At 38.4% G+C, this 12,816-nt stretch overlaps 1 protein-coding gene across 1 annotated transcript; it reads right to left on the reverse strand.

The window, feature by feature from the left end:
- Nucleotides 1-3,191: 3,191 nt before the first annotated feature.
- Nucleotides 3,192-9,426, reverse strand: terf2ip (telomeric repeat binding factor 2, interacting protein). The gene is made up of 9 exons (XM_053316160.1): nt 9,374-9,426; nt 8,097-8,339; nt 7,441-7,586; nt 6,964-7,193; nt 6,321-6,389; nt 5,619-6,177; nt 5,381-5,484; nt 4,032-4,727; nt 3,192-3,752 (listed from the first exon to the last, which is right to left on the reverse strand). Exons 2-9 carry the CDS (start codon nt 8,321-8,323, stop codon nt 3,531-3,533), a joined length of 2,253 nt encoding a protein of 750 aa, XP_053172135.1. The 5' UTR covers nt 8,324-8,339; nt 9,374-9,426; the 3' UTR covers nt 3,192-3,530.
- Nucleotides 9,427-12,816: the final 3,390 nt, after the last annotated feature.

Below are 12,816 nucleotides of genomic sequence, written 5' to 3' on the forward strand. Positions count from 1 at the left end.
CTTTTTGATGCACAGTGCACTAATGAAGTTCTATGCAATTTAGCTGGCCTTATTTTTGGACTGGCTTTCACCTTTCCTCATTTCTTTTAAAACCAATACAATTAGCCTTTTAAGCAAAGCAGGTGTTTTCTATGTATCATTTTAAGTACTTCTTTTTGTGCATTTGTGTTTGAAATAGTATGGGACATTTGTTTATTTTTTCCATGTACATCAAAAGGTAAAAACTGGAACAGCGCCCCCTCAATGATTTTCAACATTTACTCTGCCTTATACCAGTAGCTACTGAAACAGGCGGGTGCATTGTTCTGATTCAGACGTACTTTATAGGAAAAACTTTTTTCTTGTCTCGTGCAGTTAATTTTGAGCACACCAGGACACATTATTTTAGATGGATAAAATCCATTAGTTGTAATAAAATAAATTAAGAATATTATCAAAGCCAAACAATGCCCTTAAACCTCTAAAGCAAAACCAAAGGACACATTTTGAAAAGCTTCCTTTTCGTATAATCTTCCTACACAACCATCTTCATATTTGCCTTATTTGGAGAAATGATATTATTTTGTTTTTGTGGTTTAAGTATAAATTGTCATATGTATTTCCTGTTGTGCTGCAGGGGACTCTGTTCCAGACAGGTTGCACATCCTGCTTTGTTTCTTCTGAATTGGAGCTACAATTGTCAGACTGTACATAGAGGGCTGTAGTTATGTGATTCTATACCCCAGAGGCCTTTTTGTTCATATTAGTCTTTTTTGCAACAGATTGAGATGTCTTACAATTCGCTGGATTAACGTAGAAACTGATTGATGCATGGGGACAGAAGTGATTTTTTTATCACCTCTTTGTAGTAAAATGTATGTATGGTTTGCTGGATCAAAGATAAGTGCTACTTCTATCTTGAAGTTTTGAAAGAAGTAGAATGTTAACATGATACAGGCCTTTTGTTATTTGAGCATGTTTGTGTGAGGAAAGTGAGCTGTGGGTCTTTTTGGCTGTGGGTCTTTTTTTTTTAATAATATATTTTGAATGAAATAGCTGCAATGCAGACTGTGCGCTACGTTTTTAATTAAAACACTGTCTTGTCCTAATCATCAATTAACTGTGTTTGTGGCAGAAAATGTATTTTTCACCGTTTTTTAATCATTCTGTGTTAACCAAAAAGTGTGCTATTGTCGCCATATTCAGCTATTATTAATTTAGCGGGAATACTGAAACTTGTTCTACACATTTGGTCACTTATTGATCATATCACATGACCCATAATAAAAACTAATTGACTATAATCAAACAAGAGTGAGAGGCAGCTTCACTCACAAAGAACCTTCAAATCCTTTTATCTTTATGTTGATGTAAAACCAGCCTGATAAATTACAAAGAGCCATTCTTTTTTATCAGTACTGTACTTTGTAGCGATAACATCATACATATTTATTGATTGTATGGCTGTTACACCGAGGAACAGCAGGCCCAACGACACTGTTTGCCGTCTTTCATGCTTCCTCTTTGAGATTGTAACCCACACCACTGTCACCATCACACTAACCAGCCAACCAAAGCAAATGTGTATAGAAACATACAGCAAAGATGTAACATTAAGCTCCTACTACAGATGTGTTAGTTGGCTGTGAATCCGCTGATTCAAAACACAAAATCATAATTCTTGCAAACGACCAGATGTTAAGTGTTATCTCCACTCTCCCATCACTTGAAGCAGGTTCCAATAACATCCATTCAAACTGTAGCAACCCCTCTTGTTGAATGTAGCTTGATTGGAGAAATCCTCTGAAAAGCTTATAAGTAAAAGCTGAGCAAAAAAACTAAAAAAACAGTAGCTGTTAAAATCCAGGGATATATGGTGTGCTGTTAATTACTGGAGACCTTGGTATGTTTTGCTTTACTAAACGGGTTCTTACCTGACCAATTTACAGTATGTGACCTATGTATGTAAATTGGGTCGTGATGGATGTGAATGTTTCATACTTTTAAAAAATAAAAGGGTTTTATACGAGTGGTTTTTATCAGTGTAGCATTGGGATTATATGGTGACCTGTTGTGTCTACTTAGTTTTACATGTCCATCAGCACACTTGTTTGCTGTCAATCATTATCGCCTTCGCTTTTTAATTTCCTAAACACGTCTGGGAGATAAAAGGTGCAGCAATACTTGTGGCCATATTTGGAAATGTATTGGATTCGGGTGTTTGAGTTTCATTTATATCACAGGTACAGTCCTGTGATCCATTTTATTTTCTGCTTTTATTTAATTGCTTTCTCTCTTAGATGTGTGGGATTATTTTTTTCTCTTTTGTTTAAACTATTGATACGATATATTCATGTGGGTCCGGGGCAGATTGTTTCAAAATAATGAATGTACTTAATTGATACTGGGGTAAAATTAAATAAAATGGTGGATTGGATAAAAATGGAGGCCAATTTGCTCTTTTTTATGGATGTGTATTTTTTTTGTCTTTGTCTTGCTGTTTAGCTAATATAATCTAGAGTATGCTGCAGTTGAAGTGAATTATACTCAATAGTTTTATTAGCAGAATCTAATGCTGTATTCAGTGTAGCTTTGTGCAAACTGTTGGAAAGTGTGATTTTATTTTTAAATCTATACCAGTCTCTTGTGGTGATATGGGAAAAGTCACTACTTAGCTATACCCAATTCTTGGTATGAAGTCAATTTTTTCCAGAGAGTACGCCAAATTAGTTATGAACCATTATCTTTCTACACATTATTTTAATTTAAACATACAGTAGATAGTAACTGTTCACACACATGAATCAGACCATTTTATTTTCATTATAAGCCCTTACTTGCAGAAATGTTTAATATTCAGAGGCACATCTATCCATAAATGTCTGTCTGTCTGTTATTCCCATATCTCTCGAACCGTCCATCTGATTGATTTCAAACGTTATAGGTGTCTTGCTACGGGCACGAGTTACACTACATACTTGGTTGAAATGTACATGCTGCTTCCTGTTGACAAGCTAGCAATAAAATAATCACGCTGCATATCAGGACAGTTTCGCGCCAGATTTCGTCGCTGTTTCGCTCGCCCGCTGTATGTCAGGATGTGGTGTGTGGCTGAGTTGAATCTAATCTTTTAAGCACTCCAATGTAATTGGTTATAAAAGAAGTGGGGAAACAACAAATGTTGGATTTCATAATTTGGCAATTCGTTTTTTAAAATGTTGTGACAGATTTATTATACAATTTAATGAAAACAGACATAAAACACATTAAAAACTAATAAAATGATACAGTATCATCATGCTAAAATGCTTTTAAGGTACCCAAAGATATGTCTCACATAATAGCCTCTATTTAATTTACCTAAAAATGTACTTTAAACCTTAAAAAGAATGCCAACATAGACACTGACAGTGAAAGTGGAATTCAGACTAATGAATATTCACTAGCTTGATGATTTCATACTATTTAGTTGATATAACAGATGAGAATAGTCCTTACATCTACATTACTTCTTATTCTCCCTTCTTTTTATCTGCACCATGCTGTCATATTCATCCCTCTACCTCAAGGAACACTATTCTTTTGGCCACGCCCTCCTCACCGTACTTCTCCTGCAGCTGCTGGCGGGCCGCAGAATCTGTTGAGAGCAAAAGACTGTCGTCACAGCGATTCCAAAAAGGTCCAGAAACAGAGGAGGGATTCAAAAGCAGCTCCAGGGCTGCAGAGAAATCTCCACTAGTCCTCAACAGGGCTTTGGTCACACAAATTAAGTCCTAGAAAAAAAAAGTTAGGAGAGGTTAAACATAATTTAAAACAGACAGAGTGGAGTAGTAGAGACAAGGAGAGAAACAAAGTAAACAACAATCAATGATAATGAAATTATTTTGATTATTACGTCTCTGATCATGTCTGAATGTCTGATTTGCATCTCATTAAAGAGTAACAGAATAATAAGCGAAAATAAAGAGCATACAGATGAGTATAGATAGATAAAGTCTAAACCACTCTGCAGTCAGTCCCAAAGATGCATGTACTGCAAAGTAACACCTCACCTGTTTTGTCTGGCTTATCAGCTCTCTGATTCGCTGCTTGTCCTCTTCTAACTGGACCTGAGTCAGCGACAGTGCAGCTTCTTTGTTCACTGTTGGCTGTGGGTTGACTGCTGTGTTGTTACCAATAACTGACTGAGAATCTTCTTCCTGAGATTCATTGTCAAATATGAAAAGGTGGGGCTTGGAGGTAGCTGGGACCGCCTGAGCAGCTGCACACTCGGCAGCTGCAGGCACTACGACTGCAGGCTCAGTGACTGGAGGCTCAGGGACTGCAGGCTCAGTGCCTGCAAGTGCAACGGCTGCAGGCTCAACTGCTGCAGGCTCAGTGGCTGCAGGATCAACTGCTGCAGGCTCAGGGACTGCAGCCTCAGGGACTGCAGCTTTAGGGACTGCAGCCTCACGGACTGCAGGCTCAGGGACTGCTGGCTCAGTGGCTGGAGGCTGAGTAGCTGTAGGCATGGACGCTACAGGCTCAGCAGATGCAGGCTGAGGACAACTTGTCTCTGGTAGGTGGTTGCTACTGGAGGCCAGGGCCTCTTGCACATTCTCCTGAAGGCTGGGTCCAGTCTCAAGGTTGGACTGTGTGGAAGCAGCATCAATAGCTTTGTCTGAAGAGGGCGGGACAGGATCTGTTGATGTGGGTTGTAGCGTCACCGTTACAGCTGGGTTTTGGTGATGTGGAGCTTCGTCCTCAGGCTAAGAGACAGAAATATAACAGTTAAGAACAATTATGATTCTTAATGAACATTTGAGTAGATTAGGCATGGGCCGGTATGAGATTCTGGCGGTACGATAACCATAAGTAAAAATATCACGGTTCCACAGTATTGCGATTACAGCTTAAAATGTCCCTAAAAGGAAGAAAAATAAAGACAGACATGTTAATTTAACCTGAGGAATTTCAGACCTTTCCACTTTCTGTCTTTGACCAGACAAAAAACGGCTCATACCTTAGGAACGGTATGACAGAAAATTTGGCGGTTTCGGTTATCGTGACTTTTTCATATCGCGGTATACCTTGAACACAGTTATCATCCCATGCCTAGAGTAGATCATAAAAAAGTTACTCTAATCAATATTTTATATTGGTCCTGCTCTTTTGAGCTAACTTCCTCATAACGAGGGATCTGTCAGAAGTATGTCCACAATCGAAAGTATCACACAATATGGCATAAAATGCTTCTATCTTTTCTAACTTAGGGCTGGTTACTGTATTTGTATGTCTGTGGTTTATGTCTGCGGGGTGGATGTGTGTTCTTTCCTGCCTCTCAATGAGTGTTTGCACTTAAATGAAAAACCTACTGAGTTTACTTGTAATAAAATCTTCCGAAATCAGTGTAGTGTCTTACCTCACTTTCATCTTCAAACTCGTTTGAAGCCAACACAAGAATCCCCGATTTCCTCCCTTCTTTCTTCTTCTCGTCTGTCTGTGGCACTGAATCAGATTCCTCATCTTCAAATAGCAAAAGAAATAAAAGAAACAAGGAGAGGAGAAGAAGAGTTGACATTTATTTTAATTAACTCTTTTTAAATATTTGTTACAGATATTAAGATTTTGTGTCCCACACTGATAGACATACAACAAACCTGCTTGCACTGTATCAGAAACAGCAGCCGGTACACTCTCCTCCTGTTGACACTCTGCCACTGTTGCCTCTCTCTTTCCTCTGGCTCTCTTAGGAGGCGGCTGGTCAACTGTTGTGTCTTTTTGAGGAGAAGATTTAACTGCTGATCTAGTTTTCTTTGATGGCTTGGGGGATGATGATAGTTGCTCAATAGAAGCTGATGCTGATCTGAGTTTTTTGCTGTAAGGTTGAGACGACAGTGCGTCCTCGAGCTCAAGCTGCCTGCGTGTTGACCGGCGCTGTGGTTGGACCAGCTTAGGGGAGGTCTTCTCTTTCTCTTTTGACTTTTTTAGAGAAGAAGTGTTGGGCAGGGGCTCGGGTTGAGAGTCCTCTGGCACATTTTCTTTTTGGGGGGAAATGGTTGATTGTGAGGTATCTGTTTCTGGTTCTGTGCTCTCAGCAGGAATAGCCTCTCTCTGTGGGTCCATGGGAGGCTCCTCAGGTTGGGGAGAGCTTGATGTTTCAGCTTCTGTTGAGTTCTCTGGTTGTGTGCTTTCAGCTGGCTCAGGTTCAGCATCTATCTGTAGAAACACCAACCCTGCTCTGTTAATTATTTGATCACATACCATCACTGTCATGGAATCATCAACTATAATACCTAAACAATACAAATCGGTATAGCAGTATATGTTCATATATATAATCAGTGAGATATTGCTTCTACCTGTGTTAGATCTGTTAGATCTGTTTCTGCTGATTGTGTCTGAAGAGGGTCTGTTGTCTCTGAATGTGCCTGAGGAGGAGCAGACAGATAAGAGGCTTCAGGCTTTGTATCTATAAAAGATGTCCTTTGTTCTATCCGGGAGCAATTCCAAGGCTTAATATGGACTTAAATTATAGAATAATGGAAATTATATGAAGAAGAGTAGATGCATATTCACATAGTTATGATGCCCTGATCTGAATCACAACATGGAGGCAACATGGATGACCTTCAGTATACAGCACAGCCAATTTATAACACAAAGTTAATTCAAATATCACCCATGTTTCCCTAATATTACTGGCTAATGTTGAGTGTTGGCAATCTTGTACAGTACAATATAGCAGCACTGCCACTAACAACTAATGGTGGTGAAAATTACTGGAGTTGAATCAACACCTCTGACATTGTTGCCACAGAAATTAAACACTTTGAGCTTATGTGGGATTTATTACAGGACATTCTATTGAATTGGATTTGACTGTAAAGGTGTACTGTGCCTTATACTTGTATCTGTTATGTTACTTTTGTAAGAAATATTTGACATACAGACAAAGGATGGGTGCCTCCCTAATCTGGCAACACCTTCCAGGTAATTAATTACCTTGGTCTCTTCCTCTGCTGCCTTGAGCTCTTCCTCTGCCACCTCCCCAATCTCTGACTGTTTATGAGCCAGCCGTACTCTATAACGGTATTTCATCGACTGCCAACTGTGGCTGGTCACATGCTGCTTTTCCATCTGTTGCCAAAGCCGGTTCCCACCAATTTCACTCTTGTGCTTACTGACATAACTCAAAATGGCAGCGTCCTCTTCAGGGGTGTAAGCCACTCTGCCTAATTACAACCAAATAATAACAGTTATAACAGAATATATATACAAGAGAATGGGAGAGTGTCCAAACTTTGACTGTTATTGTACATCAGTAGATTTATTACTATTAACAAGAGTTACATAAGGTCCTAAATTTTGAAAAAACTATGTCATGATAAATAAATAAAAACAATGCACATAATGTTACTACATATTGAAAGCTTTTAAAGGGTTAATTTTAGGAATGAATGTTAGGTCTTTACATCATACCTCCTAGTCCAGATGGTGAGGGCTCTTTTCTGTTGCTGGGTGTAGGAGATTGTCTCTGTTCTCCTTCAGGATTTAACTTGTAGTCCTCTAAATTCAGCTGTTCATCTTTCTCAATACAGTCATGAATGTACTGCGTGGACACGTACCTGAGCAGAAAATGGACAAGAGCCTCATTTATGTGCTTTTTCAAAAATGACTTGTATATTTTATATTTACTACATTAAAACCTTTGCTACACTAATTGATCTTAGTGATTAAGTGGATGTATATGGCAATGATTTAGCTTACTGTGCTTAAACTTTGAGGTATTTGTGAAATAAAAAGGGAAACATAAAACTGCATACAGTAATCCATGATAATATACAGAATTGAATTTAAATTTTAAAAACTTCTTACTCAGTGGCCACTCCTTGTTCAAATATTCAAATATTTCTATTGAGCAAGTGCCATTTTCCATGGTGTGCTCCAATGCTGCCTCAAGTATGCCCAGACAAAGTTTCTAAATATGAATGATGAGTTGGCTGAATTTAATATAACCACCAAACCAAAGTCTTGTATGATACAGCATTAAAGCTATGTAGCGTTCTTCTTATTGACCAGTTGTAGAGTATATATTCCTTTCACACTTTCTAAAGGTATTCCAGTCTTGCCCCTACCAGTGAGCAGTACTTTCAGGAATAGAGCCTTTCTCCTCTGGGTCAATCAGCAGAATCGCCCCGGGCTGCTGCACTTTGCACAGCAGGCCTCCCCCAGCTGTGATGAGAGGCTGGAGCTTGCTCTTGGCAGGACCCGGCCGCAGATAGAAAGACATGGGTTCACCATCCAAGGTCATGAAGAGAACCGAAAGGATTTTAGGTTTGACATCCTGCTGTTTGGATGGCATGGTCAGAGGATGTCACCTGGTCACATTAGACAAAATGTACAGGTTAATCTTTAAAAGTGTTGCTTAGTGACAGTTTTCATGGCAATTGAAGTACCATTCACTGGTAAAACAACCCAAAATTACAACAACAGACACCTTTACTTTTATCATTGCCAATAATACATATATATGTTAACATTTTATGAAAACAAACTCAAGCTGTATGTCCAGTTCTAGTGAAAGCTGCTGTTTTTTCTGTAGTCTGCAGACTCAGTAAGAGTTTAAACCACGAGTTGATTAATCAATTAACAGACAAATCAATTTAGTCATTTTTCAAGTAACAATGACAAACATTCAATAGTTCCATCTTTTCAAGTGTTAGGATTTTCTTGTCTTAAATTATAGCAAACAGATACAGATAGAACAGCATTTACATCGTTATGCACTAAAACAATAAAATACGAAATTAAAATTTTTCTATAAAGAAAGTAGGATTGGAGTTTTTATCTCAGCATGATGACTTTCATATAACGCTGCAACTAGCGATACTTTTGGAGGCTGTAGTTTGTTGTTAGCTGTTAAATTGTACAGGAATATAGAAATGTGTTATTTACATGTTGTTCCGTCCGTTTATAACAATGAGTGTATGTTTGTTTCTGCTCAACAACACACTAATAAAGTTTTCCTTACGAGCACTTGTTTTCACAGCAGCTGGTTTTTCAGCTGGTTTTTCAGCTGTATTTTAGCCTCCAAAGCAAACTTCTTGACAAACTAATAACACAATAATAGCTGCAACCAGTGAGTGCAGTTATTTGGAGACGTATAATAACAATATAGCTATGAAACAAAGTCAACATGAGAAGCAGAGAGCTGTTAATTTAACATGACTGGACAGAAACAACTAGGCATGTCTCCATTGGTTACCGTTGCTAAGTCTTGTAACCCGTAGTAACGCGTTTAATCACAGCTATTTTGAGGGTTGTTGCTTATCTTACTTCATGATTACATAAAACACTGCTTGGATTAGACACTGAGTTAAAAACTAACCTTTTAAGTGTTTTAGTGACTTACCGATTTCCCGCCCCGACAATAACAAAACAAATTCACATTTCCGGGTATGCTTCTTCTTCGACTGTTTTTTTTCGGGCGGTTTTGCTCATATAGTGTTTCATTACTGCCCCCTCTGTTTCTGTTCACCAATGATCCCACAGTGTTTTTTATTTCTTTAATGGACCTTATTATTTAAACTAGATATCTAAGGTATCTAGGATATCTAGCCATTACATATAATCCATCAGGTAACTGTTTGGCAACCTGAAAGTGGCCGCTACACCTATTAACACTTCCATCAGGTATAATGGAGGTGAAAGACTTTGATAAGTTTTCATCCCCCATGTAGGCTACCTTGAGTTTTTAAATATGCTGTATCACATTTTTGTAAAATAAACTATTTCAATGCAATAATATAATATATCTTCAACCATAATACATCATTAAACAGAAAAAACAACAACAATGCTTTTTTTTGGGCCTTTATGCTATATTCTTTCAAATAAAGGCAAAAGATACCCCAAAATAAATCTGATTTAAGAAAAAGAAAAGAAAAGGGTTCAGGGATTGATGATACAGACGAATTTGACGTTGGTGGGGTCAAATATCTAGGAGGAGGAGGACTTTGTTAAAATACGAGGGCTGGAAATGGCAAAAATATTGCCAAAATTGCAACTTTGAATCAAAATGGCCAACTTCCTGCTGGACGGACAGTGTGGTCCTCCAAACATTTGTGTGCATCTGGAGATGGTACATTGTATACCACATTTTGTTCTCCTATGTCAATCTGGACGGAAGAAATTCACATTTTACGTTGTCCTAGAGGGCGCCACGATTTTGCTATGCCCATTTCTGGAACCCATAAGATATCACATTTTTCACCAGGTCTGACGAGTGTGCAAATTTTCATGAGTTTTTGTACATTTTAGGCCTCCAAAAATGTGTTTGTTTTGGAAGACAAAAACACAGAGCTTTTCTTACAGATACAATAGGGCCTTCGCACAGTGAAGTGCTCTGGCCCTAATAACAACCCTTTTAGCACAAAGAACCCAGCTGTGCTGTGAGCTTGTCTCAACACAGAATTACACCTCTGGAATCAAACACATCAACACTGACTGTCCCGTGAGAGATATCACTACTGATTAGTTGATTGTCCCCCAAGGCACTGGCTGCTTGTGAAAGTCATGATGGATAACTGCTGCACTGATTCAACTCCTCATTATAGCATAAAAGCAGTCCTAAACAATTAAACCAGATGTGCACAATCAAAAGCTGAGATGTGATTTGTTTTCTCTAATGAATAAATCCAGATTATAGCATTGTGGAAAGGTGACTAATATTGGGTTCCTTAAAATGAAGCATGGCACAGAAATGCTCTGCAAAATAAACGGGAAAGTTTGCACACACCAGGACGTTTGCAGAAAAGATTATTTAATGCACTGATTAGTTAACGAGATACATCTGGACTAACCATTCATGGGACCAAAGAAGTTCACAATTTCACAAGGACATAATCAATATGCAGTTCTTGCTGTGGGTAAAATAGTTTTTCCTGTTTTTGCTGATATTCTGTCAAAATCTGTTGCGCAAATCAATGACGCACAAACACTGGACAACATTCGTGACCACGGCATACTGCATTTGCCTATTTCATTTTCAGTAATCACCACATGTTTTTATTTCGAGGTTTCTTCTTTTAAAAGTCCTGATGGAAGCAAAACTAAATGTATGACACTTGAACCGTACCCATGCAAAAACAATGATGTATGAGCATGACATTAGCCAAAATACCATTTCTTACAGAACTGGAAAGCTACTTTTTGTTTCCTAATATGCTGACATGAAATTGATGATTGTTTTTTTTGTGATTCACTTTTTATTAGTTTTCAGCAGAAAAACACATACACGTACATACCATACCACAAGTTGAAACAATGCCAAAACAGAACACCTACAAAACAAAACAAACAGACATACAGAGGGAGTCCAACAGAGACAGTACCTACACATATACAAATATGTGCATACAAATGCAGACTGATTAAAAAAAAATTAAAAAAGGGTGCAACCCATCATTTTATTAAGATACTGCCGTATAAGGGCCCCCTATTTTCATGTATAACTTCCTTGTCTCACAGCCTGTAACAAAGCCTTTCGTTAAGCCACTCCTTCACAGATACATCTCCTATATAAACTGAACAATACAAATAAACTGATATACAAATTTGTTTTTTTTATTGTACTTTCCAGTTTTTATTTTGTCCTATGTCAATCACAACATAAAGAAAATAAAGACAGTTGACAGAGTCCAGCTTTAACTTCACTCATCATTAATCTGTTAATCCAGAGGGCCATGGGAAGGAATTGGGCTGGTCTGTTTACTGTATCACCTCCCTGACCTCGCCTCCCTCACAGTCCTGACAGCTACATTATTGTTATTGGCCTCTATTGTTTCTCTCCCTCTTCAACTCAACCAGCTGAAACAATACAACAGCCACTGATGTGCTGCAACTCCTCCAAATCAACGCATGTTGACGCACAATCTGTAATAATTAGATAGATATGTGCTGTAGATATTCACTCCTCCAAGCTGATTGTGATCCATCTTTAACCTGAACTCTGCCCCAAAATAATCAACAATAAAGGGCTGATCTGCTGTGTTGATATCAGTTGATTTTTATTTTTATTTTCTTTCTCAGAAGCAGCAATTGTAAATAGGATGTGCAGCCAAGATGTGATCACAGTGCAACATAGAACACAGTTTGGTTTTTGTTTGGTTCTGGCAGGGATAAACTTGCCTGCTGTGAGGCTTAGTAATTCTTTCCTGCCTGCAGAGGGCGATATTACACAATTTAACAGAACACCAGAGGTTTCAATCAGTATGTCACTATTAGTCTATAAGGTTCGGATTGATATAGTTCTACTGATTTAAAATAAAGTATATTGTAATTTGATCTGTTCCAGTAGTCCTCATTAAAGTTTGTTTTTGAACAATAAGTTTTTTTGTTCACTTCCATCAGGGGAATACATCCATTATCCATCAGTATTCATCCTTACAAAATCTAGATTGATGAATTTGAGCCACTGGACAACAAAAATGGCCTTGACCTCTTCTATGCCTTTATGACTGTTTGTCTGTTGGGCCACTAACTGAGGCTTCTCAAGGGGGCACACAGTGATCCTCCCTGGAGATGTGCTGCTTGGGTAAAACTAGGCCAAAAGGGACCCGGGTCACTCTGAACAACTGAAAGACTTCAGTTTTATTTCAGCCACATGGAGCAGCATTGCAAATGATGATAACCAGACAAACTATGGGGAAATAGATGACGCTCTTTTTCCTTTAGACCCCAGATCTAGTAATAGTGTGTCCTCTGCGAATCTTCTAGAAGATGGTGACATCTACACTGTCAACTTCAGGGAGACTGACTTACTTTTGACTTGTCAGGCATCAGGCTTTACCATCA

Source organism: Scomber japonicus, chromosome 3 (assembly GCF_027409825.1).
Source record: "Scomber japonicus isolate fScoJap1 chromosome 3, fScoJap1.pri, whole genome shotgun sequence".
NCBI lineage: Eukaryota > Metazoa > Chordata > Actinopteri > Scombriformes > Scombridae > Scomber > Scomber japonicus.